At 42.2% G+C, this 27,800-nt stretch overlaps 2 protein-coding genes across 2 annotated transcripts in view; one reads left to right on the top strand and one right to left on the bottom strand.

Moving 5' to 3' along the window:
- LOC120053049 (mineralocorticoid receptor-like) overlaps positions 1 to 17,476 on the top strand; it is a 106,064-nt gene extending 88,588 nt beyond the window's left edge. The window contains exons 7-9 of the mRNA XM_039000300.1: positions 1,544 to 1,674; positions 9,505 to 9,662; positions 11,126 to 17,476. Coding sequence (XP_038856228.1) covers positions 1,544 to 1,674; positions 9,505 to 9,662; positions 11,126 to 11,281 — 445 coding nt within the window. The 3' untranslated portion in view covers positions 11,282 to 17,476. The remainder of the gene's footprint in view (positions 1 to 1,543; positions 1,675 to 9,504; positions 9,663 to 11,125) is intronic.
- Positions 17,477 to 23,025: 5,549 nt separating this feature from the next.
- The window catches only part of LOC120053050 (rho GTPase-activating protein 10-like), a 63,893-nt gene continuing 59,118 nt past the window's right edge, over positions 23,026 to 27,800 (bottom strand). The window contains exons 21-22 of the mRNA XM_039000301.1: positions 27,154 to 27,254; positions 23,026 to 25,372 (exon numbers count right to left, since the gene is read on the bottom strand). Of these exons, the coding sequence (XP_038856229.1) occupies positions 25,284 to 25,372; positions 27,154 to 27,254 (190 nt within the window). The 3' untranslated portion in view covers positions 23,026 to 25,283. The remainder of the gene's footprint in view (positions 25,373 to 27,153; positions 27,255 to 27,800) is intronic.

A 27,800-nucleotide genomic window follows, 5' to 3' on the forward strand; every position in this document is an offset into this window, starting at 1 on the left:
GCCTGACTTTTTACATTTTTTAAGTCCTCGCTCTTGCTTCCTGAATCTCTCTCCATGGCAACGGTGAGAGCCGGAGAGAGAGAAACCAGGGGCAGTGGGTTTCTTCTAATTTTGGGCAATGATTCAGCAAAATTGATTTCAGACAATATGTAGAGACTTTTTATACTCAGACCCAAGGTTCTCCAAATAATGAAATGCAGTTTGCAGAACTCCAACACAATGCTACTCCTAAAACCCATACATTTTTCATATGTTCTTAAAAGTTAGTCAGATAGACAAAGTCAGACAGACAGAAAGAGAACGAGACACTCAGCTAAACCAAGCCTCATGCAGCCAGATGTACATCGTATACAGTAAACTAATTGGACTAATTAGTATTTTAAACCTGCTTTATGCTTATAATGAGAACATATGCACCAATTCTCCCCTGTTGCTGCAAACCTGTTTTAGAATGTTAAGACTGGTTCTATCCACAGAGCAGAATCTCCCTCCTCTGTCCTAGTGTTACGATGCGGTTTCTGCAGTAGTATCACATGAGCTGCATCCCAAATCGCACCCTAGCCCCATAGGGCTCTGGTCAGAAGTAGTGCACTAAATAGGGCACGGAGTGCCATTTGCTATGCAGCCCTATGGTGAACTCCCTTTCAAGTGGAGCCACACCGCTTGCATTTGATTATTCGAGTCTTGACATGATGGGTGATTTAAAGTGGAGAAAGTGGCTTCCAAAACCCATAATTCCCTGAGATTTGCGGCATCTGCATAACACATAGCTCATTGGCTCTCCCTCTCCATCCGACCCAACCTACTCTACCGTCCCTCAGCCCCGTTGTTGTTGGTTGCTGTTTCTGCACGTTGACAGGATTGAGATCAACTTCTCTGATATGGTGTGTGAGTGACTATGTTTAGGACGGAGTGTGTATGCTAGTGTGTGTCTTTTCATGTACCATGACTGGGGTGATGCAGTAAGTCTTTCCCAGCCTTTACACAGCGTACTGAAGCAGCTAAGTCATCTGCATTGTGTTACTGTGTGTGCAGTGCTCTGCACTCTAGAGGAATTTGGCTCTCAACTCATCCTATCTCAGCAAGTAGAATAACTATGTGGAAAGATGTTCCAAAGGGTTGAGGCGCAGTAGTGTGTGTGTGTGTAGGGGGGAGGATACAATATGTTGTATGTTATCATGTGGTGGATGGTGGGAAATGTACATAGAGTTTGCATGGATGATTCAGTGTTTTGGGGATGTTGGCTGTATTTCATGGACATCTGAGATTAGTTTGCCTGGATACAATACAGTCAATGCTAATGGGAGCTTACTGAGCCATCCCACTTGGCACAGACGTCAATTCAACTTCTATTTCACATTGGTTCAATGGAATTTCATCGAACTGACGTGGAAACAACATTGATTCAACCAGTGTGTTCCCAGTGGGAATGCACTCAAACAGTTGTTTTTTAGGAGGTTAACTTACAGCACTGTATAGTGAGAGCAAGAAGCAATAGGCCTCAGGCACTGACCAACCATCCTTTCTCCCCCCTTTCCCACAGGGACCGCATGCAGCAGTCAGCCATGTACGACCTGTGTCTGGGCATGAGGCAGGTGAGCCAGGAGTTTGTCAGGCTGCAGCTCACCTACCAAGAGTTCCTCTCCATGAAAGTGTTGCTGCTGCTCAGCACAGGTAAGTCAGCTGAAGGTGTGTGGAAGGGGGGTGGGAGTGTGAGTTCCTTTGCCAGAAAAACATCCAACTCTAAGTGAGTGTGTTGTGTGTGTGTGAGGGAGAGAAAGAGAGTCTATATGGTGTGTTTGTTGCACCAATCAACAGCTAGCTGCAGTGAGGTAGTGTGTATCAGCCACATGTCAGTATACAAGCAGGTTGACAGAGTAAATAACAGGTACATCACTTGTCATTTGTTTGCTGAGCTTGGAGTTGGAACACAAACATGAACCAGGGAATAACAATAATAACAGGTATACATACAGGGTCATGGTCTATAATAAGGTGGAGTAGTACACATTCTAGGTATGCAACGATTATGCTATACCTCTGGCATGCAACCTGTCATGACACGAATGTGCCAGAGAGAAAGAGGGCAATCGATGGAGAGAGAGAGCGAGAGGTAAAATAGTGAGAAAGTACACAGAGAGACAGAAGAATCTCAGTGTGAGAGAGGGATTTACAACTTAGGCGTTTAGCAGACGCTCTTATCCAGAGCGATTTACAGTAGGGAGTGTACACATTTTTGTACTGGTCCCCCGCGGGAATTGAACCCACAACCCTGTCATCGCAAGTGCCATGCTCTAACAACTGAGCCACACGGGACATAAAGAAAGAGAGACCCCCATATTGTTTCACCATATGGCAACTGAGGACAAGGTTCTTGTTGGCATCCAGCAGTAAATGCAGTCGGGGCAGAGCAGGCAGGCAGAGCTACAGGAGGGCAAGGCTACATAGGCCAGTTATGGGAGCTATTTTGGGAGGCCAGGCTTCAGCCCTCTACTCTGCTTTGAACTGCCCCCGTGCGGATTTGTAGGAATGTTTATTAGACTTGTCAGGCAGGCAGGGCCTCCGTTTGGAGGATGCTGGGTAGTCTCACGTGGAGCCAGAGGCAGCACTACTCAGCTTTCCATGGATTTCTGCCTGATTGATAATGGAAGCCTGGCTAGGAGTGTTGTTAGAGCGGAAAATGACAAACTATTAAAGGGATGCTTTGGGATTTTGACAATGAAGCCATTTATCTACTTCTGCAGAGTCGGATAAACTCATGGATTACATTTGTACGTCTCTGCATCCAGAGGAAGTTATTAGAGGTAGTTTCGCGAGCCAGTGCTAACTAGCGTTAGCAATTGTGCCAATTCTAGTTAGCAACTCCCTTCAAACTGCACGGAGAGACAAACATTGTATCCACGAGTTCATCTGGCTTTGGGGAAGTAAATACAGGGCTTCATTACAACAAAAAATTGCAGCACCTCCACCCCCAAACTACTTCCCGCAGCTATGACCCCTTTAATACAAAATTACGTTATCGACACCTAATTTAGTTGCATATTGCCTTATATACCTGCAAGGGGCGGCAGGTAGCCTCGAGGTTAGAGCGTTGGGCCAGTAGCCCAAATGTTGCTGGTTTGAATATTGGAGCCGACAAGGTAAAACATTTTAAAATAATCTGTTGATGTGCGCTTGAGCAAGGCACTTAACCCTAATTGCGCCAGGGGTTCTTCAGCAACACTGGCCATGACCCCACTCAGGGGATATACATTAAAAAAAATGTTTGACTAAAATATGTATCTTAAATGAGATCAATCAATGACATAACACACTTGTGTAATTTTAATTAAATTGGATTTTAGTCCCTAAATTCTAAGCATTCCCAAAGGGCATTGACACTGGCCTGACATAACCTGAGTGTCAGTAAATTAATCTGAAAGCAGGAGTGCTGTTGGAGTGGAAGTGGGACGGTGGGGAGAGGATGGATGGAATGAGAGAGAGAGAGGGATAGAAAAACGGACAGCACGAGAGAGCAGGGAGAGAGAGAGAGTAAGATGGAGGAAGAGGTAGAAAGAGCGAGAGAGAGAAACAGCGCAGGGAGAGAGAGAGAGTAAGATGGAGGAAGAGGTAGAAAGAGCGAGAGAGAGAAACAGCACAGGGAGAGAGAGAGAGTAAGATGGAGGAAGAGGTAGAAAGAGAGAGAAACAGCGCAGGGAGAGAGAGTAAGATGGAGGAAGAGGTAGAAACAGCACAGAAAGAACGAGAGAGCTCTCTGGTCCGTCTGTTGTTGTTGCTGCCTCTTCCCTCCTCATCCTCTAGAGCCTCTCCAAAGAGCCCTGCTGTACTTAATAAAGCCCAGTCAAGCACTGGGCAGCACTCCAAAACCTGCTGTTTTTCTCCTACTTCCTTCAAACATGGCCCAAATGGAGGGAGAGAGAGAGAGAGCGCTGTGGTATCTGACTGATCTTATGTGGCTGCATGAATCTGTCAGAATAGTGTTTTAGTAGTGTCTGTCAGAGATTGCATCCTACTGTAGGTCTTCTTGTGGATGATGATATTGAAGTTCTCATTTCAGCATCGCAATCCTTCTATACTGAAGTGACAAATTTTATGTTGTTTACTTTTTAGGTTTGTAAAAGGCTATTTCATCCTCTTTTAATATTTGTGACGAACAGTGAAATTAGATCTGATACTTTCGAGACAGAAAACATTTCCAGCTACCAACTCCCTCCATATTCTTGAGCACAGACTGTCACCAACTAATGAAGAGAGATAAGGATAATGTGTGTGTGTGTGTGTGTGTGTGTGATGAGTTATTGTGGAAAGGTGTTTACCGAGAAGTAGTTGTGTGTGTGGAGCTGTTTTTTGTCTTTAACCTTGGTTAAGGGTTCACTTGCCCTGCAGTGTCTCATGAGACCCTGTAGAATGGGTGTGATCTGATGAAAACAGATGAACTCTTCGGCTCCACAGTGATAATGTATGGAAACATTATCCTTTAAACAATACTCCGTAATAGAACGCCACCTAATACATATTGTGGTGGATGATTGTCATAAAATGGTTTCTAAACTTGACATGCATTAGCCTCGCTAGCTAGCTGGGTGCTACACTAATGGTAGATAACGTGAGTTACCCCACATAAAGTAGTGTTCTAAAACTAGTTAAAAAAAGCACTATAATCATTATATAAACCACAATCCATTATTATAATCTGATTTATTTGTCAGATATGAATAACACTCACAGGATTATTATCTTAGGGGGGCTGTTTTTGACATTGTTTTATTAAAGGTTTCCGGTGCGACAGGATGCTATATCTTTCTGGATTAGGTTTTATCTAGGAGGATAACAGTCTACAGGCATATTTGTACGGCAGTCTTTATTTATTGAAATACCCTGCATTTCCCTTTGTAAGCCGGTACATCATGGCTTGAATCAAGGCCAAGACACAGTCAGTGAGGTATGAGCTGGTAAGACTAAAGCAGGAAGCTACATGTCATGTGTGTTTAACGATAGCCTATATATTATATTGGGTGTGATTGTGAAAATATCATATGTACAGAACACCCGTTCTGCCGGCCACGCCCCCAAACGACACCCCGTTCTGCCGGCCACGCCCCCAAACGACACCCCGTTCTGCCGGCCACGCCCCCAAACGACACCCCGTTCTGCCGGCCACGCCCCCAAACGACACCCCGTTCTGCCGGCCACGCCCCCAAACGACACCCCGTTCTGCCGGCCACGCCCCCAAACGACACCCCGTTCTGCCGGCCACGCCCCCAAACGACACCCCGTTCTGCCGGCCACGCCCCCAAACGACACCCCGTTCTGCCGGCCACGCCCCCAAACGACACCCCATTCTGCCGGCCACGCCCCCAAACGACACCCCATTCTGCCGGCCACGCCCCCAAACGACACCCCGTTCTGCCGGCCACGCCCCCAAACAACACCCGTTCTGCCGGCCACGCACCTAAAGGACCCGTTCTTCCGGCCACGCCCCTAAATGACACGTTCTGCCAGCCACGCCCTTAAATGCCAACGAGCTGAATTAAATTAGGGACTGAGTCAGTGGGGCAAAAACAAAAGGCCCAAATGTGGCACTGGTTTTAGCATGTTCCTGTTAATAAGGGCCACAAAACAAGCCGAGAAACAAAGAGAAGAATCCCTCTCTCTCTCGCCTTGATGTTTTTCCAGAGAGCTCTCGTTATTGCTTTGTCTTTTTGTTCTGTGTCTCTGCTACGTTCTAGGCTAGGTTTGTGTGTGTGCGCCTGCATCTCTTACAGTGTCTATGCCTCTGTGTGTGTGTGTGTCGTGCCTGCGTACATACGACTGAGCATTGCCATTCACTGAGCAATTTCCTCCAAGATGCAATGCTAACTGACAGGCTCTAGTCCTACTCTTGCCTATGGCTGTGTGTTCTAAGAAACAAAAAGCCCTGTCAACTGTATTTTCTCACATGGCTCTCAGCATCAACAGGTGTGTGTTTGTCTGCCACATGTTGGTTTGGGTAAAATCTTCAAATGCAAAGCTTCAAACTAGGCTAACATAAAATCAAATCAAGTGTATTTGTCATATGTACATGACACATGGTGTACACAGTACAAGTAAATGTTTACTTGCAGGTGCACCACATTTACTACAGATGGAGTATAGTACAGATGTAGGATCTTAATTTGAGCCAGTTTGCTACAGCAGGAAAAATAAATCTGCAGCAACAGGAAGTGTGAATTATTACGTGGATTATAATAAATGGACATTGTTGCAGGGCCGGTAACAGAGCGAATCAGTTGGACGGATATTTGATTTCTAAAAACGGGCGGTGTTTTTTTCAGGAATTGTGTTATTGGGTGTTATAGTAAAGACCAAAGGCAGCTCATAGTTTCAAGTTTGGGGAAGTTTACAATTTATCCTACCATTTCTACGTTCCAGTTATGGATTATATAAAAATGTTTGTGGAACAGTTTCATTTCAATAACGTTTTTGTTTCTCAAAATTGTCACGTGGTTAATCATAAAAATCTGAATCAAAACAATAAAATCTAAAAGTTTAAATTCAACTAATGCAAGAGCACCAGCCTTTGCCATATGAACACATTGATACACCGTGATCCTTTGGCAGCTAAAGAAATGAGTGCATGTTACTCAGAGATAGCCTATAGGCCAATGCAGTAGTAGGCCTATAACTTCCATCGTCAACTAAGTAAAATACATAAGCCTAAAGCCGACTAATAAATAAGCCTGATGAAAATTCAGGTTCTGTCAATCGTATTAATCTCTATACTCTGCCTCCCTTTCTACCTGTCTTGACTTGAGCGATCGCTAGTAAAGTGCAATATTGTATCAACTCAGTAGGTTGGCGTGCCCGCTCCCTCAACCACCCACATCGCTCACATGGAGCCCTCCAAACAAAATAATTTTTTTTGTCAAAACTCCTAAATTATGGATATAAAATTCACTTGAACGGATTTCTCTGCAAACAACGTTTCCACTCTTAGAATGAGAATAGTAAATGTCTGTAATACATGCATTAACAGAAATTAATGTAGCCAGAGATGAACGGTACATTTAGTAGACCTACTGGTTACATATGTAATGGTGAATTGATTTGAAAAAATCTAATCAAAGGGCAAACAATTCACACAATGAATGTGCAGCAGACAGCGGAGCACATTCCGGAGAGCTGAGTGCATGTATTCTGGAGAAAGACGCCCATATCGTCGCCACACACCACTCCCTTTCTTGTCTCAACACTTTAAAATGATACTCAAGACACATTATCTTCACACATTTAAGATCATTTTCACTGACACCCGCAACTAAATAATCAACTAGGCCTATTGCCAAGCGCGCTGCCCAGATTGCTGCCTTCCCAAATAGGCATATGCATGTGATTTGAAACAATCCACAGATTTAAGTATGACATGCCATACTCCTTTTGTCCAGACTATCAGATACATGGTCTGCACATACGGAGACAGAGGGGTGCTGTTTCGCTCGCGCTGATACTTTATCTGAGATTGAGTCTGTCGGCGTGCATCTCAGTCAGTTCAATATTTTATTTGGATGGGCAAGTAGGTGCGGTAGGGCGGGCCAGACCCCCTAAGACTCGCCCATAACGCCGGCCCTGCATTGTTTTAGTGGTTGATCCATATAAGGGGAAATCAAGTCTGGAATTTCAAAGTGGTATTAACAAACTTCAGAAGCAGCTTTAAACCTCAAATACACTACACATTTCAAATGGCCTGCATAGCAGGAAAGGTCTCCTGTAACAGGGTGATCAAATTAAGATCCTACATCTGTATATCAAAAATGCAGGCCTCAAGGGTCAAAACAGTGCCTGAACGCAGCCATAGGCAACCCAAAAAATAGCATTTTTAATTTACATTTTTAAAAGGTCTCAAAACTGACCATAGAAACAGTACAAGGAGAGCAGCTTGTCATTAGGGTACCGCTGTGAGGCAGGTCGAGCCACACTGACACCAGAAGGATCTAGCCAGGCAGGTAGCCTATCCTCCTAGACTGGTCCTAGATCTGTTTGTTTTATCTCCTAGAGTTATTGTCATCATGTGGGCAAAAAACAGATCTTGGACCAGGCAAGTAGCCTAGGCTTCTAGACTGATCCCAGATCGGTTTTGGCTGTCTTGCCAACTGCTATGGTCACTGTCATGTAATGTTTGGATCAGATCTGGGACCAGGCAGGTCCTAGACGGATCCCAGACCTGTTTGTGCGGCATGATTATTCTGACCATAGGAGTTGGCTATACAGCACATACAGAACTGTGACCAGCTAACGCCACGCCATGCCTGACCATAGGAGTTGGCTATACAGCACCAACAGATTTGGGACCAGCCCGGCAGGTAGCCTACTAACATGGGCTATGGTGTGTCAGCCTTCTCCCTATGAAACAGGATGTGTGTGTAGAGTACCTAACTAACACTGTCCCGTGACATCGCACTTAATAAAACTAAACAATTGTTTTGACCTATAGACCTGTTTTCAATATATGTCTGAATAACATGTTATGTCTCTGTGACCATAATAATGTAGGTTACTGTATACTATGATAATATACTGTAGTAGTAGCAGCTATGATAATCAACAGTGCACAGGAGGCTGCTGAGGGGAGGACGGCTCACTAAAAGTCAACAAAAACCATGCTGATACAATTCCACTGATTCCGCTCCAGCCATCACCCCTCCCCAATTAAGGTGCCACCAACCTCCAGTGCAACAGTGGAATAACAGTGGCAGAGTTGCAGGCTACTAGTGATAAAGGCACAGTGCTGGTTAGTTTGATTACCGTACCTGCAGCACTTTGTTCATTACACCACAGTGTATATCAGAAGTGTTCCTGTAGGCCTACACTAGAAGAAAGATCTAAGAGAGACTGCGTTGGGAGACAGACATTCTTTGAGAGATGAGGTGTTTCTTAATTAGTTAGCCAGCCAGACGCGGAATCTCATTTAAGAGGTTGGCAGGCAGCCATATTGCCGTTAGTTTGTCCTCTACGGAGATATGAGCGAGGGAGAGAGGAGAGAGATCTAAAAGGGAAAGAGTGATTTAGAAAGGGAGAAATGGAGAGGATACCTGTATCCATTCTGAGAAGACACACTTATCTAATTTCTCACTTAAAATACTCTGTCTATACATCCCATTTCAATACGTTCATCACGCTCTTTGATAGTTATTTGACTGACGCTGCAAGTCAAGAGGACAACTAGCATTTACTGAATTAAATGGGTGAAGTGACAAAGGGTTGATGTGGTTGGTCAACAATAATGGAAAAAAATTGTAAAAAAGGTAATTGATTAAAATACCTGTTATGACTGCTTATGACACCTTATGTCATGGTTAGAACTGTAGGGTGTATGAACCGTAGGGTGTTCAAATGAAATGTTCCCAGTTAGGTCAAGTTTAGGTCAAATTGCCATGTGCTTATACAATACATGCGTCTTGTGTTATGTAGGCTAGTTGTTTACACCTCCCATTAATACTTATCTTTTGGCTTCCTCTCTCCTCTCAGTTCCCAAAGAGGGTCTAAAGAACCAGGCAGCGTTTGAGGAGATGAGAGTGAACTATATCAAGGAGCTGAGGAGGTCTGTGGGCAAGGCCACCAACAACTCTGGACAGACCTGGCAACGCTTCTTCCAGCTCACCAAGCTACTGGACGCCATGCATGATGTAAGCACTGGACCCACATCACTGTATCCATAACATCAGGCACTGTACCCAGCGCCACATCACCATGCCAAGTCCCATCAACAAGCCATCTCTATGCTATGGATAGACAGAGCAAGTTCAAATAGCAGGTCCCCATCACTGACTGGAGTTTAACAATGTAAGGTAGTATCTCTGAAATAACATATTGCATTCCAATGACTAGCCCTAAAGTGTGTTTATTTTGGAATGGGCAGAGATTGCCCTGTATTGGTGAATGAATGGAACATGGAGGAATCAATGTCCAGGCTCAGAGTGGTGGCCTGGTGGGTCAATACAACTGTCTCCCTAACTAAATGCACTGAACGCACTGACTGTAGGGGTTATGCAAGGACAACTTAGCATGTGGTGAAACATTAGGAGCTAGAAGCATTAGGAAAAATACTCACATCTCACAAATGCTGGGAGAAGTCCCTGATATTGGGGCTATGACAGTCTAAAATCAGTCTTTTGAAGGAAGTAGGATTTGAAGTGATTGACATGCATCAGAAAGGTATTGGGAAGTTCAGAAGATCAGGCAATAATCTTGTTCTTTTCTACACTGAAGATCATATATCTTCATTGATCTTTTTTTCCCCCAGTCTGATTTAGTGCCTGGTCTTGTCCACTCTGTTCTAATGAGTCCTGCACTGTTTGTGGGCATTGTAGACACATACGTGTTCATGAGAGTCTTATCCTTCAGTGATGGGGTCATAATATTTTGTAGCTTAAACCGTTCAAAAGAGACGCATTTGTAGGAAGAAAACAGGAACCGCTCTGTTTATTACAACCACATCTAGCGGCTACCGGAGGTTACTGACGTAACCCTGGTTCTATGAACCAAGCAATTATTGTACTTATTTTCCCCCCCCCCCCAGAGTTTCCCTTGTGATCCCATTTTCAAATCATGCAACCCCTAGTTTGGGAAACGATGCCCTATATAGAAGAGGAGGTATAGTCTATTGAGAATCAGTAGCACCCCCTAGTGGTATGTCAGACTCATGAGTCGTGACCCCTAAACGATAAACAATTACAGTCATATCAATGCCATGACAAAGTTAACCTAAGGATCTGGCAATGGTAGGTGGCATCACTCTGAATAAGGTACGGTAAGGTAACCGAACACACGTCAGAAAAGGGGAATGCCAATTCAAGGTTTCCCAGGGCACAAAGTTCACCCCAACTTCCAAGAACGAGGCTTTGATTGTACTGTGTATTATTCACACTTCATGATAAGCCAATGAAATCCCTATGCAAACACAGCTGGATTCTATCAAACTACAACTCTCCTTCCCGCTCTCCCTCCCCAGCTCCATTTGTATTTACTCCTTGTGTTCTTTTTTCTACATTTACCTCTCTGCATTGTTGGGAAGGACCCATTTCACTGTTAGTCTATATGTGACAAATAACATGTTATTGATTGATCCCTCCCTCTTTCTGTCCTCTAGCTGGTGGGGAACCTGCTAGACTTCTGTTTCTACACGTTCCGTGAGTCTCAGGCTCTGAAGGTGGAGTTTCCAGAGATGCTGGTGGAGATAATCAGTGACCAGATACCAAAGGTGGAGTCGGGCAACACACACACCCTCTACTTCCACAAGAAGTGACTGTACTGAGTCCTTGGGAGGAAGAGAGGAGAGCGAATGAAATAACGAGAGGGGGAGGAGTGGGAGAGGAGGAAGGCCAAGGAAGGACCCTAGCCTCAGGAGTGGCCTAATTACTATGCCAGCCAGTCGATCTGCTGCCCCCTCCCCTTTCTCAAATGGGACAGGAAGTGACACTTGAGGGGCAGGAAGTGAGGTGGAGGGAGTTGAGTCCCCCACACTACAGTCTCCGTCCGCCGGTTAGAGAGGTGGCGCTGAGTGAGTGACATCTCAGAGCCAAGGAAAACGCACTGAGGAGGAGGACTTTTTAAAATGTGACAAAGAAGCATCCCGACCCTTAGAGCCCCCCCCCCCCAAAGACGATGATAACGTTTTTCTATGGATATGAAGCCATACATTGTTTTGGTTGCGCTACAGTCCATACATTCACACAGACCCACGTGTACAGTAATGCAGCACGCACACAGGTAGACAGTAACATACACCATCAAACCATCCTGAAAAATGTCAGATGATAACTGTGCTTTTGCATTGATTCATGGATACTAGTACTACTACTCTGACAATATGGAAAACAATGCTTAGATGTTGCTATGCAGTGTATTGTCATTAGGTTACATGGCAACATATACTTTTTTCATGACAAAGAATAAATGTAGGGTTTCTGTGAGAGGATCAAGGTCTATTTGAACATACTCCAAGGGCTATACAAGCTTAACAATAAACTGAAGTTGCATAAAAAGCTAACCAATTCCACTTTTGTTCTGCAGGGGTGTGCATTACAACATCCAAATGCCCACAACTAAAATTGTTTTAACGTTGTATAACGATCAAAAACGTAACTCTTATTAATATGCAAAAACTTCAAAATGAAGAACTTTCAAAGTATGGTGTTTTGTGTGAAAAAAGTTGAGTAACAGTTAAGTGAATCTGCCATGTCATACGTGAAGGCTTTCTGATATATAGATTATTAACTACGCAACATTTGTCAATAGATGAATTCCATCCAAAATAGGTGCGGGAGTATGGAAAAACCTGATGGATTCACAATGACGACTTTCCCTTACATCGTAATGCGTTTGACGGCGGTACACCCAGTTAGTGATCCAGGGGTTCTCAACTTTTTGGGGCTGTGCCCTCTTTTTGTAGAAAATTCATCAGGAACCCATTCATAAATCAGAACACAACTCTAATGACTAAAAATAACAAAATTATTTTTACTGGGACTTTGGCAGTGCATGGCTGGACGAACCAAGTCTTGGGCCCTGGGAAAGACCATTTTAAGAGGCCCTTGGCATCGGAGAGAAAACGTTGCCATTTTCAAGGTAATTTCCTACAATTCTACACATTTTGTAATGGGGCTGATTTTTCGTTATTATAGCTTTAAAGCTAATATCCAAAAATTCTACACATTTTGCCATGAGGAAGAGAGAAAACTTAGCTGTTTAAAGCTTGAATTACAGTGCATTTAAATTGGGGGAAATACAAGAATAATTCATTTGGAATATTGATAATTGGTTGAGTACTGTGGATACCAATATCCCTGTGAGCCTCCCAGGCCCATGTTCCCCAGGGTTAAGAACATAAATTGTACAGTAGATTAATAATATTGTATTACACCCTTTATATAGTATTATTCCAAAGATCCCTTGGCCCAGATTTGTTTATTCTATTTGTAAATAAATATATATTTTGAGATGTGGAGCCCACTTTGAGAACCCCTGAGTTATACAGTATAGTGAAAACATCAGAGCACCCATTTCTTGGTCTATTTCTACATCCAAACCAGCACCCTTTGTGAAGTCAACCGACACTTATCTACCGTTTCCAGAAATAATAATGAAGCATTTTGTAAGAGTGTTGTTGCAAAGGTTTTCGGTTTCATAAACCAGACATTACACCCAAGGTGCTTCTTTTTGTAAAGGCAAAGATGAAATAACACTTTTCTGGTAACTAACACATGTACAATTATCAGCATTAGATACAGGGTTGGGTAGGTTACTTTCTAAATGTAATCTGTTAGTTACTAGCTACCTGTCCAAAATGTTCATCAGTAACGTATTTTGGTATTACCCAAACTCAGTAACGCAATCTGATTACTTTCAGGTACTTTTGGATTACTTTCCCCTTAAGAGACATTAGAAGACGACAAAAATAATCCATCAAACGCATTGTGTGTCATCAGTGGTCTCCGACTTGTGATCAGACCTGCTCAGGTGGAACAAACTTAAACTTGCGCCTTTCTCATTAAGAAAACAGAAAGGTGTCGCAATGTATTTTTCACAAACATCCATTTTGAATTTAAAAGTAATCCAAAAAGTAATCTAGGTTTTTAAAAGTAGGCATCCGTAATCGCATAACAATATTTGTGCGGGTAAAGTAACTGATTAGTTGCATTTTTTTGTAATCAGATTACATGTAACTCCCCAACCCTGATTAGATACAATAACAACCTTCAAACATACTGTATGATGTTGATATTGGAACTTGACGTTGGAAAATGCCATTACTCTACAGTCAGTGCTTTCAGTAAATGCATAATGTATTCAAATTTACCTGGCAAGCAGCAAATACATACAGTAAATGCAATGGCACTTGCTTAGGTTACAGTCACATTTCCCCCACTGTTGTACAGAAACTGTTTTGGAAGTACATGTTGATACTGCTGATAAATGATTGACTCATTGCATTGGCCACCTGTCCTGATTTTGTGTTGTCCATCTTGTCTTTGGGCCAACTAGATGTATGGCCAGTCATCTGGACCATTCTTACCAGACCTGGGTTCAAACATGATTTGAAACCTTTCAAACTACTTAGAGCGTTTGCTTTAGTCTGCCGGGACTGTCAGGTGGGTGGGTTTTGCATTTTTTGGGACATTAATTGGTTCCATTGCAAAAGTCAAGCTCAACTAAGTACATCTAAAGAATTTGAAACAATTTCAAATAGTACTTGAACCCAGGTCTTATTCTTACTAGTTTCACACCAGATTGACTGACTGCTTAACCATTGTGGAACTCTATGATGCTACTGAATAGCGTGAGAGATAGAGTCGTTCGAGAGGAAAAACAGAGGGGGCGTTTGGTTCCATCGTTTCACCTCGTTTGTGAGTGTGTGTGGTTGTTTTGTTTTGTTTTCCTGGCAAGCACGAGCAAAGTTGATCTGCTTTTTTTGAGGGCATTGTTAGTTTTCCTACGTTCTATAGGATTATGCGGAATATCCTAATTGCCTGAATTAGATTTGTACAGAAGAGATGTGACAATTGAGGCATTAACCCAGCTAGAACGTTGTGTCTGGTTGATAATAACTAAATGTGAATATATACAGGGAGACCCTGCATGAAGAAGGCCTATAGTTTAAAGGGATAGTTCACTTCAAAATGTGAACTCCCCCTTTAAGGTGCTGTTGGTGTTTCACTATAGGTTCTACTTTGTAGGAAGCTGTCCAGAGTTGGACGTATAGAACAGACAACGGCAAGAGGATCACGATGAAAGAAAAAGCCAGTACCTATGCTTAAACGGTCTCATTTTGCAGTCTCTCCCTCCATGTCCCTTTTGTACATTGCTGTGTTGAAGTTGTGAACTGAAGGACCCTAAAGACACGCTGTAAAGAACTGCTATTCTTTTTCTTCTTGTTTTGCTCCTCTTTACGCTCTCCTTTTTATTTTTTAAAAATAGTGTCAAAAAAGGTTCATAGGACGAATGGGAAAAGTATTTTTGAAAGAATTATATTTTGCTGGAAACAATATTTAAGTACTTTGTCTAAAAATTTAAAACAGAACTTTTTTTGTAAAGTGAAATGCATGCTTTTTTTGATGAGATGTTTACATTGTATTTAAGAAGGGAAAATTGTGCCTTTTTATCTCACCTGATTTAACATTTTACAGTATATATTGTAAATAACAGAAAGTCATTATGTTTGAGTAGTGTAAAAAACTATTTTGGTATTGGTTTCATTAGTCCACTGTTAATCATTAAAAAAAAAATAGTCAAGATGTAGGATTTGAACAGTCTTTCAACTCGGAATTCCAAGTCAGAAACTCTGGCATATTTCCAGAGCGCCGACTTCCTAACCCAGAAGATCACAGACATGATTTTACCCCGTTTTTTGTCTTGAAAGCACCAAAGTTACACTTTGCTTATTGAAAAACGTATATCTTCAAAACTTGACTGCTGACATGCAAAACATTGAGACTATCAACAGGGGACTAATGAAACAAATTAAATATATAGTTTGAGTGGATTATTCCTTTAACTTACATCTTGTTGGAATATCTGCAGTTCATGCAGCTCCCACTTGTTATGTTGTCGTTTTGGGTCATAGAAAGAAATGGCACAAGGTTCACACAAAAAAGCTAGCCTGCTTCCAGATCTGTTTGTGCAGTATTGTCAAATCTTGCCAGTCATTGTGATGCCAAACATGATAACGATTGGCAGGAGTTGGGAAGACAGCACAAACAGATCTGGGACCAGGCTACAAAAAAGCCAACGGGTTAGAGTGAGTTATGAAAGTACCAAACATTGTGACAGACACTTTACTACCTGAATGTTAGAGAAAGAACAGAAATGTCATCTTTTTTTCTTCTTCCTTTACAACTAATGTTAACTTTATCTGATTTGGCTTTGTTTTGTACTTTTATTTTGCATTTTATGTCAATGTGACTTAAAAAAAAGTAGGCAAACATATGTCATTTCTTTGTTACAGAGAGTAGACAGTACCAAACTATGGATCAATGAGTTCTTGCTGTTGACATGATTATCTCCCAAACCCCTTGGCGATATGTGATTTAATAGCACCACACTAAAATCAAGTATTCAAAAAAAAAAAGATTAAAGCTGAAATACTGTAGGTTGAAAATACTCTTGCCTCTTCAGTTTGTTCAGCTATTAAGGTTCCAACTCAGATACATTGAAAGACAGGTTGATGTGGTCACCACACTTGGGATTCATTTTACTACACTTCCAAACAATTAAGGAAATAATCTGGACATACCATTTGAATTGGAGGTAAAGGCTCATTGGGGTATAACTCTTGGATTGACTGAACGTCTGACACCTAAATTAATTTGACTCCAATACTGGTGATATAGAACCCAAACCGTGCTACCCTGGGATTTCTAGAAACAACCATCAGTATCATTGAGATATGGATGCATCATGACTGTTCACAGGTTTAGTTGGCTTGGTCTCAGGTTTTGCAGTGCTCCTAATGGAAGTTCTACTGTATATGGCTTACTGCCTTGCTCAGAAATAAGTTGGTGGTTATCTGCTCATCCTTCTACAGTACAACACCATGCATTTGTACAAAGGGATTTCCCACCACCATCTCATTTACAGTATGCATATACTGTACAACAAATGAGGACTTTCAATTCCGATATATTCGAAACAAAGCTTATTACTCAACCTTTACAGCATTAATTTCTCTCTGTGCAAGGACATGGATGTACAGTAAACTCCAAAAGTATTGGGACAGTGACACATTTGTTGTTGTTTTGGCTCAGTACTTCAGATTTGAAATGATGCAATGACTATGAGAGGTTGAAGTGTATCGTTATGCTAGGATGTGGGACCAAATACTGAACTTTAGACTACTTTATTACACAAGTGAATTTGTCCTATTACTTTTGGTCCCCTAAAATAGGGGGACTTTGTACAAAAAGTGCTGTACTTTCTAAACGGTTCACCCGATAAGGATGAAAATACCCTCAAATTAAAGCTGACAGTCTGCTCTTTAACCTCCAGTCATTGTATCATATCAAATCCAAAGTGCTCAAATACAGAGCCAAAACCACCAACAATGTGGCACTGTCCTAATACTTTGAGCTCACTATGTAGCTTACCATCGATTTCTGGCCTACTTCACCGATTATTTGACCGTTACAGTTGTAATGGAGCCACAGTATTCACATTTTTTTTAACAAACATTAACCCAGTATATTGAGACTAGGCCATATCCCCAAAGCCACGTTGGAGCTCAGAGCAGCATTTCCTATTAATAGCACCTGGTTGGTTTTTATCCCAAAATACATTTTTAATCCAATGCTTTGTACAATATTTGTCAGCAACTATCCACAGTACATGAATATCCTTCAGCGTGAATAAAAACAACTAGTTCCTACTACAAACTGTATATCTTGAAGCAGATATTTGCCATAACTGTGTTTGCAAAACTATCAAGAGATTCCAATAAAACCGTTAACAAAATGTCATTTTTTGATTTGCAGTTTGTAAGTAACATCTAGTGTGTGCATGCATCAGAAGACCCCAATGAGATTGTCTGAAAGAGGAAAACCAGAGGGAATGCACACAGCTCGGGCCACTGGCTTATCCAATCTGTATATATAGATCCAGGACTGGGAAAATTGGAGTAGGAGGATGGCAAGAGGGATAGAGAGCCAGATGACTAATTAAGATGTGCCAGGAAGAGCGGAAAATGAGAGTTGAGAGACAGAGGGAGAGAATTTAGCATGTTATCCAAATGCATGTTTATTTGTTTTGCTAATATGAATGTATGAGCTATAAAAAAAATGATCAGACTTAAGAATTCAATAGATAATGAGAGGGATGGAGATGGAAAACAGCAGAGACAAAAACAGAGAAGAGAAGGAGAATAAAGAGACATTTATAATATTATAACCCTCCTCCGCCAGCCACCCTTGTAGACAGAATCACCATTAACCTCATTAAAAGCTGATCTGAAAATACTCCCGGATGCCAGACTGCAGCAACAGAACCCGACCAGACAGTATTACTTTTGCTCATTTCGCTCTCGAAAAATCCACAGCCCACTTCCAAATCTCCCCCAGATTTCCAATAGCTTTCACTGTGTAGTCGTGCCAGATAAACAGAATCTATTGGATCAGTCCCATTTCACGGCTGCACACGGCGCACATGGCGGCTTCTGTGGCACCCTCTCTCTCTCAGCTACCCCTTTCCTCTCCCAACATTCTACACACTCTGCTTCACATTTATTTATGTTTCTTCATCTGTTCTTTTCACCCTGCATTGGTTCTTATCGCTTTAATTTTTTGTTGTTGCCTAATCGCACTCTGGAAAAACTTTCCCCACCAAGATAGGCTAATATTCAGATTCAAGGGAATTGAGATTGTTATCCTAATACACCAGATCAAATCCTTTGCATAGAGTTGATCTGTTGATTGTGACCTGTGGAATGCCCACCGCCACCATGGGGCACTCTGTTCACAACTTTGACATCAGAAAACCGTTCGCCCACACAACGCCATACAGTACATGCTGTCTGCCATCTGCCCGGTACAGTTGAAAACAGGATTCATCCGTGAAAAGTACACTTCGGCGTGCCAGTGGCCATCGAAGGTGAGCATTTGCACACTGAAGTTGGTTACGATGCCGAACTGCAGTCAGCTCAAGACCCTGCTGATCTCAGACGATCCCGCAGGTGAAGAAGCCGGATGTGGAGGTCCTGGGCTGGCGTGGTTACACGTGGTCGTGAGGTGGCTTATGGTAGAGAAATTAACATTAAATTCTCTGGCAACAGCTCTGGTAGACATTCCTGCAGTGAGCATGCCAATGGCATGATCCCTCAACTTCTGTGGCATTGTGTTGTGACAAAACTGCACATTTTAGAATGGCCTTTTATTGTCCCCAGCACAAGGTGAAATGTGAAATGATAATGCTGTTTAAATCAGCTTCTTGATATGCCACACCTGTCAGGTGGATGGATTATCTTGGCAAAGGAAAAATTCTCACTAACAGAAATAAGCTTTTTGTGCATATGTCAATTTTCTGGGGATCTTATTTCAGCTCATGAAACATGGGAACACCACTTTACGTGTTGAGTTTATAGTTACCCAAATAGCTACCCGGACTAACTACTTAGCAGTCTTATGGTTTGGGGTAGAAGCTGTTTAGAGTCCTGTTGGTTCCAGACTTGGTGCATCGGTACTGCTTGCCGTGCGGTAGCAAAGAGAACAGTCTATGACTTAGGGGGTTGATTCTGACAATTTTTAGGGCCTTCCTCTGACACCACCTGGTAAAGGCCCTGGATGGCAGGGAGCTTGGCCTTAGTGGTGTACTGGGCCGTACGCACTACTCTCTGTAGCGCCTTGCAGGTCGGATGCCAAGCAGTTGCCCTACCAATCAGTAAGGCACCCTCCATTTCCTGTATTCCACGTTCAGCACCTTTGCCTTGCTGACATTGAGGGAGAGGTCGTCTTTGACCTCCTCCCTATTGGCTGTCTCATTGTCGTCAGTGATCGGGCCTACCACCGTCATGTTGTCAGCAAACTTGGTTGGAGTCGTGCGTGGCCACGCAGTTGTGGGTGAACAGGAGGGGAACTAAGCACGAACCCCTGTAAGGTATTACAGACTGGGCCAGGGAAAAGTTGAACATTTCAGTGTAGACACTTGCCAGCTGGTCACCCAGATATTTCTTTCTGAAAAGGAAAGTGTTGAGACTTCTGTAACATTGTTATGTCATAAGCTGAACACTGTCACTAGGCTAAGTGGTCTGACTGGGGCCATGATGAAATAAAAGACAAGGTCTACTTTCAGGTGCTTAAAAACACTGCGCTGCAGGAGGTGGAGGACAGCTGACGCATGGCCAAAGACTGCTGTCCGAGGAATTTAAAAATATCCAGCTAGATTTTTACTGTATCAAAGTACACAACTATAAGTGACGACATGGATGATTGGGGCTATACTGTAAATGAATCTCACGAATAGACGGATGGGCAGAGAGACAGACCGACAGCGAACTTGTTCTAAGTGAGCAGCAATACAGGCTCATTTACATCCCAGCTCCTTCAAGTCCTAATATAAGTAATATTGGGGAAGATCCTCAACAGGAGTGACTACAGTAGTATCAATGATTTTCTTAACAAATGACATCAAAATCTGCAGGGAGAGCGAAAGAAGTGGAGCAAACAGACACTGAGTGAGACAGAGAGAGCGAGAACGGGGCAGACAGAGGCTGACCCACACCGCTCGCGTTGCAAAATAAATGTACACATGCATGTCATTCAATCATTGTACCCACACTGCTCACGAGCATCTGAGTAGCCAGGCGCTAAAATAGAACTTGGTTCTATTTGTGATGCTTGATGCGCTGCAAGTCCTTCCTCTCCCATCATTGGTTTTTAGGAGCATATACCCACATGCCAACTCCTCATTGGTTCAGGTAAAATAAACAAATGTTTATATCCCAGGACAAATTAACTACCAACAGCAAGCTAGCTAAATTGCCATAAATGTTTGCTTATCGACCGGTCCCGATATTAATAGTTGGTTCAGAGTTTGAAATATCAAAACAATCTGCATGTCCTGATCACATCTGGTGTGGGGGGACAAAATTCAACATGCGAGCGAGCGGTCTGGTCAGCATGTGAGGCAGTAAGATGGACAGACGCAAAAAAGAGAGATGACAGACGAAAAGAGAAAAAGAGCAAGGTAAAGAGACATAGTAAAGACAGAGCCCGAGATAGTAAAGAGAGCGAGAGGGACACAGAGAGTGGCTGTATCGAGGCAGTCTGATAGTGAGAATAATTTGACCAGATCATTAGCTCAGCCTTGTTTGATTATGTAACCACTGCTGTCACAGCCTCCTCTTTTGCCATCGTCATTGAGGGCACGTTGAGCCATGACTCCTCCTTCGCCATTACCCCCCCCCCCCCCCCACCCACACTACCCTCCCCCTGGACAAAGACCACCCTGTATTTTTAGCCTAAACATTCGACCCAGCCAGTCGGCATGCCCTGCTCTCCAGTACAGACTACGTAAGAGTGGATGTCTTAAGGTGCTTTCAAGACAACTGGGAACTCTGGGGGGGGTTAAAAAAAATAACACTAGGTAAAATCATGACGTCAGTGATCTTCAGGTCGGAAAGTCAGAGCTCTAGAAAGAGGCCCATGTTTTTGACTTGGCTGACCATTCAAAACAATGTTTCCTAGTCGGAGCTAGCCCCCCCCCCTCCCATCTTGTTCCAAGCCGTCTTGAATGCACTGAAGTCAGCTTTCTGAGTTCCCTGTTGTTTTGAACTCGGCAAGACTTGGAGGCAAACGACGCGTGATAATTATTATCTAAAACTGCATCACACCCCAGTGGCCTGCTGGAAGCAGTTTGTACATTAATTACACCAGATGAAATCCCAAGGATTTTCACATGTGAGTGGAGGATTGAGGTGGAGGGAGAGGTGGTTTGATAGACATCACGTGGCCTGTTGATATAGCCTATGATCCTTATAGGGAAAAAAAATATCAAAAAATACTGTAGTCGTACAGCTGCAATAGACTGCGACTAGAGCTTTCAGTCGGTCTATCCTAATGTATAATGCAGACTTAAGTAGGCCTCCATTATAAAGTGGAAGATCAACTCTACTAAAGACAGCAGGGCTGTAGCAGACTGAATCAGTGATAAAATCTCTGCAGTGTCTGTAGAGAAATGGTCTTCTGAATATCCTATGATGCCTATGACTCAATAAGTGAAAGGAAACATTCAGTAAGACTTCAAATCATTTCAATTTACTTAAAACACAGATACTGTTCATTTGTACCACTAGAACAAGCAGGTAGAGGTTGATTCAGTAAACTGCAGTAGACAAAGACGTCCATTCCTTCATTATTTTTAGGCCCCCAAAATTATAACCTTTGATATATTCTATTCCATTGTTCTTCCACAGAAAGTACTGACAGTCCAACAAATTTCATTGAAACGATTCAGTAGAGTTGCCTTTCACTTTTTTATATCAAATATTCTTTTGGGAGGACCATTTCAGTCTGCGGTGTCCGTCTACTCTCCAGTTATCAGAAGAATACATAATGAGGTAAAGAATAAAAAGGTCTTTATTTATTTAACATTGATCAAGAGGACATCCAATGTTACAAAATTGAAATGGATGCCAAGACCTTTAGAAATGTCATGAATCACTGTCTTAAATTACTTCAATTGCAATGCAAAATGAGAGAACAAAAGCTCTTAGAAAAATGAAACCGGCTTTGTTGAACGGCAATAGAATAAAAGTATTGTGATGTGTTTAGTACACTTACAATTGTAAAAACCACTCCAGATGAAACCACTAAAAAAAGGGCTTTAGAATATACTTGGCATTTTGTGTGGCCTTTTAAAATAACTATATACACAGCCATAGACAATAAGATTAGGAAAATACTGCATTTGTGGTCGTGGTAATAATAATAAAATATTGTCTCGTCAGTCAATTTGGTACAGAATAATACAAATGTGATAGTTATCTAATTTTCGTAAACTCTGTTCAGAAAGATTTTGAACAACGTCGAATATGGCTCTATAAAACCGGTTTTCAATAAAACCCCACTTTGTTTTGCACATTCCCATACATCATTGCTGCATTGAGTTGAACATTGTCACACCTAAAGAATTTTAGATACTCATTCCATGTCCTTTCAGCAAGCCATTTCTGTATTTTGAAACATAAGATTAGCATTCCTGCAATTTTGTTGACATTTTATTTGATCTGAGAAATTAGGCTAATTGATCGCACCCAAATTGGCCCTTCTAATTTACAAGATTCACAGTCAATCAATATAGTACCCAACATCCGATTTGGACCAAAGGTTTTCCTATCATTGAGCAAGACATGAGGAATCCAATAAAATGATCCAAAGCCACCCATGGACCCCCCACACCAATGGTAATTATACAGTAGCATTTCTGTCTATCAAGTAGTATGGAGCATTGCTTCTTCATTCTATGTAATGTATTCCCTCTGAATCAGAGTCCCCCCCCCCCCCCCCCCCCGTTCAGAGAAATTTGCCATTTGAAATCACTTGTATTATTTACCAAATATTAGTCTGAAAGTACCAGGTTGTCAACTTGATGTTGCTGTTCCTACTACTGACACACCGCTTTGTAAATGTTGCTGGTCTCATGTTTATTAAACGAATCACAACATTTTCTTTGCAACTTTGGGTAGAAAATCAATAGCTTTTGCTCATAATGAAAACAAATTGTGTGGTCATCCTCACAAGTCAAGACAGTCCATGAAAGCAATTCAGTTTCTTTGTCTTAGCAGCCTAATGATTAAACCCAACAAATGACAGCTCTGAGTGGGCAACACCTATGGTGCAATTCTCATGAAAACTTTTCCTACAAGCCCAAAACTTTGAAATGGGTTAGTGACTAAAATGTGACAAAAACCCGAACAAAATTATAAACTATTGCATGGCAGTGGTTTCTTAATACAATTGTTTGAAAACATATATGTTGTGTGATTAGCAACTTGTACCATTAAACCCAACACCTTTGCAAAATACTTTAGTAAGTGTTTGGGACTTTTCCCATTGAAGAGCATAACATTGAAACCATTAGAACTGCTGTAGCCTAATGGTATGTTTATTCACCAGGAATGGTCAAACTAATCCAAACCTTTTTTAAAGGGAATAAACCACACAGAGGGGCTGTTTCCTGGACACAGATTAAGCCTAAGAGAAGAACCTGAATTGCTTTCATGGAGGACTGGTTTGAATGAGGATGGCCACAATTTAGTTTCATCTTGAGCAAAAGCTATTGGTTTTTCTACCCAAAGTTGCAAAAGTAAATTGGGTCACAAAATTGCCATACATGTTAATTAATAAACACAAGAGACCAGCAACATGGATAAAAGGGTGTGGCAGTAGCAGGAAGAGCGGCATATAGTAGGCAAAACCTGGTACTCAAACTAATTTATGGTAATGCCAGCGACTTCAAATGTTTAATATCTCTGAACGGGGGGGGGGGGCACCAGATTCAAAGGAAACACATTACATAGGATGAAGTTGCAATACTCCAAGGCCGCAGCTCCATACTACTTGCTAGACAGAACTGATACTGGTTGTTGGGGTGCAATTGGGGAGGAGTGTGAGGGGTATGTGGGTAGCTATTGGATTCCTCATGTCTTACTCATTGGTAGGAAGAATTATGGTCAAATTATGTTACTATATTTAAGGAAGATGATTTAAATCCTATTATTTTTAAATGGCCAATTTGGGTGCAATCAATTATCTTAAATTCTTAGATCAAATTATATATTTCAACAAAATATTTCAGGAACGCTAATCTGTTTGTAACTACAGAAACGATTTCAGCACAATCTGAGATGGTGGGTGTCGAACTCCTCCTTGTGCTTTTTGAAGTGGAAACGACCCGATAACTAGTCTAAGTTCGGACATCATTGAATGTCTAGGTCAACAAGTATGCAGAGGAAGTGTCTGTACCCTAGACATACAAGAACCGTTCTAGTAATTATATTTCTATGGTTTGATCAAAGGAGAACCATTCCAATACGACTGCCTCTATGGCATGTAATTGTACAATCAGTCACAACAGTGGATACCATACTTTTTAAAAAGATAAAAGCTAATTGTGGTAAAAAAAATAAATGCTAGCAATGTGCCAATTAAATAAATCATAATATACCAAAGCACCTCTTGAAGAGTATTCCAGACATTCTTCACGGAACACAACTCTTTAGCATTTTCCAAACATACCCGTTCAGTAAATACATGTCAACTATGTCTTGGTGTTGTAAGGCACCTTAAAATGTTACTTTCTTTCCTATATCCAAGATAATGATTGTACATCATTGCTGGGGGGTATTTATTATTATTCTGCATTAAAGTTGAACGCATAGTAGTCGCCGGGCAGGGAACGTGAGAGTTGAAGGCATAAGAAAAAGTATGAATTTGAGAATGGGAGTGTCAACATCGACTTCATGGATACCATGTATAAGGTGACAGTTGGGCGAGATACAGCGATAGATGGCAGGCCAGGCGACCCTTGGGTTTGGCATACAGCATCTAGACGTAGATTGTCAGGGATGACGAGACCCCTCTTCCACTAGCCTGGTCCAAAATCTGTTTGTGCGGTCTTCCCAACAATGTTTTGCTGTATAGCAAACTTCCACGGTTTGGTATGTTTGGTAATGACTATGACCATATAAAAGTATACAGCACAAACAGCTCTGGGACAAGGCTCGTCTTCCACAGAGTGTACAGGCTAAGGTCTAAGGTTCTGGACTACAGCATCTCCACATAGTTTTCAGGGATGAGGCCTTTCTTCCCCTCCAGCTCTCCTTCCAGCCAGCCAGGTTCCCTGGAAAGTGCCACTGCAGATGGGAACAGAAGGTACCAGGGGACAGGGTGAGATAGGAGTAAACACACTGCATTTCATCAGTGTTAGAAAACAGATGGCTGTGTCAGTGAGAGAAAGTTTTGCTCAGAGCTTTATAGTTGACATTTTATAGTTGGCATAGATAGAGTATATAAACACAACCATCATCTCTGCAAACAATGAAATTGTGGTGGAAATAAATAAACTTTGTGCTCTGGAAATACAGAAAGTGGTGGCAATGTCCCTGTGCCATGTCATCCTCATTTTGTCCATTCAGGTAATGTACCCAATTTGCTGGGAGAATGACTCAAGAGGGTATCATTGTAGGCTGTATAAAACATATTTGGCATAGAGAAGCTTTTCAGAGAACAGGGACATGTTAATTAGGCACTAAATGGATTAAAAACAGACATACAGGGATGGACTTCTCCAATCAGAATTCTTCATTTTAGTTCTGTATTGCAAAATGTTTGAAAACGTTTAAGTTGGTCTTCCCATGGTGCCGGACCATCTTCAGACTGAATACGAGATGATAGTCGGAGGTAAATTGGCAGCAAAATACAGCACCAATGGATTCCTACCCAAACTCTGTATATTTGACTAAAGTGAAATGGGCTGAGATGTTGATTCATAACTTTAGTATTTTCTAACCCATCTCTCTAAAATGTTTATACTACGTGATATTTGGCTCCCTTGCTTGTGGTGTATATTATTTCATGTGATACGATTTCTTATGAGATGGAAAAAACAAGATGATATTAAATTAAGCTGTGCCATTAACTATTATTGATAAAATAGGTTTCGACCATGTTTGGTTAGGTATGCGCAAGTCAATATAGGTCTCTAGTCAAGAGATTGGCCATATTTTCCCTCATACTGTAACACTTCTTTTGACAAGGGTTCTTTCATTTGTCGACCCATGTACTGCCAACTGACTGTGTGCCTTTGAGATTGTTGTATTCTCAATACGAGACAGTGAATCATATTTTTCAAAAACATTTGGCACGAGGGCGTACATTTTATATTTTCCGTCAGAATTACAAACACCTCAGTTAAACTCAATTGGAAAACAACCCCATACCAGATAGTATTTTATTAGTAGTGTCTCCCTTGCCTGACCACTCACCCCGAATTGAATTTCTCTGCTCTATTAAATTGCTATATACATTCAGTCTGAATCTGACATCCTAGAAGTCATTGAGGGGAGTTGTACAAAACAAACTAAATCAGCGATTCAATCTCTAACAAATCAAAATTGATAAAGTCATCATGGAGGCTGGCTCTGGCCCAACCCATTGGTTACTGGGACCAATCAGAACGGTCAGAATGTGTTCGCATTCTAGAAATCATAGGGCAAATCCAGACTCATCGTGGAGAAGAAACATCAGTTTGGCAAGAGGCATATGGATGGGTAGCTAGGCAAGTGTCTTGCATCTTCAGGAACCCCAGCCCATATGCATACTTGAGTAAGCCCTCAATGATAATTGGCTGGTAATACCCAGCCACGGACGCATTGTATCTTATCAAGGACATAATTACATATCCTCTTGTTGTAAAGACTCGTGTGTCAAGTCCATTTCCCTTGACTGACTAGAGTTCTGTCAAGTCCCCTTTCAGATGGACTGGAGTCAATCTCTACCCCTCCTCTCTCCCTCTATCCCCTCCATCCATCACTCAGTCTGATTCAAGATCAGATTGGGCTGTCCTGTTACCGGTTCCCTCACGGTTCTTTGAGATTTCGGAGTGAGCGACCGTTGTCGGAGCAATAACACTTACCGGCGCTGAATATTGCTCCGACCTGGAAGGATAACTCAGATTCGTGCTCGGCCTCGCACGGGTACACTGCCATGGCTCTCTTGCCGCCTCCACCGGTGACACTGAAAAATGAAGACAATCAGTGAGCTGGCGGGGCTTTGGGAGAGAGGGAGATCAGAGGATTACTTCACGGTCCAATCTGGGCTAGGTGATCAGTACTGAAACAGCAGGGAGAAAATGAGCAAAAGGACTACGGGTATCTCAGGGGCTGGCGCGAACCAAGAGGACTGTTGTCTGGCCGCTATCTGAACCTGGCGAGCGAGTCCACACACCACCGTCCCCATCTGAGACACAGGGTCCGTGTGCATGCATCTCAGACTGCAGACATGCGTCAGGCCACAGCGATAGACAACCACTATGGTTCTACTGAGATAAAGAGCGGGGCAATTCTAAAGCAGGTTTCTACACAAACAGAACAGCCGAATGGAATTCCTGAGTTCCTCTCCTGGCACGGTTTTATGAAAAATTCTACCCGTAGTGGTTAGACAGACACTGAGGCTACATTCTTAAAGTGAATGTGAGGTAAAAGGGTTGTCTACGAAACTATATGCATGCATAGCCCTGCAAAGGTTAGAGAAGATGCTTTTCTGGCATTGACAAAACAACGT

Source organism: Salvelinus namaycush, chromosome 8, assembly GCF_016432855.1.
Source record: "Salvelinus namaycush isolate Seneca chromosome 8, SaNama_1.0, whole genome shotgun sequence".
Classification (NCBI taxonomy): domain Eukaryota; kingdom Metazoa; phylum Chordata; class Actinopteri; order Salmoniformes; family Salmonidae; genus Salvelinus; species Salvelinus namaycush.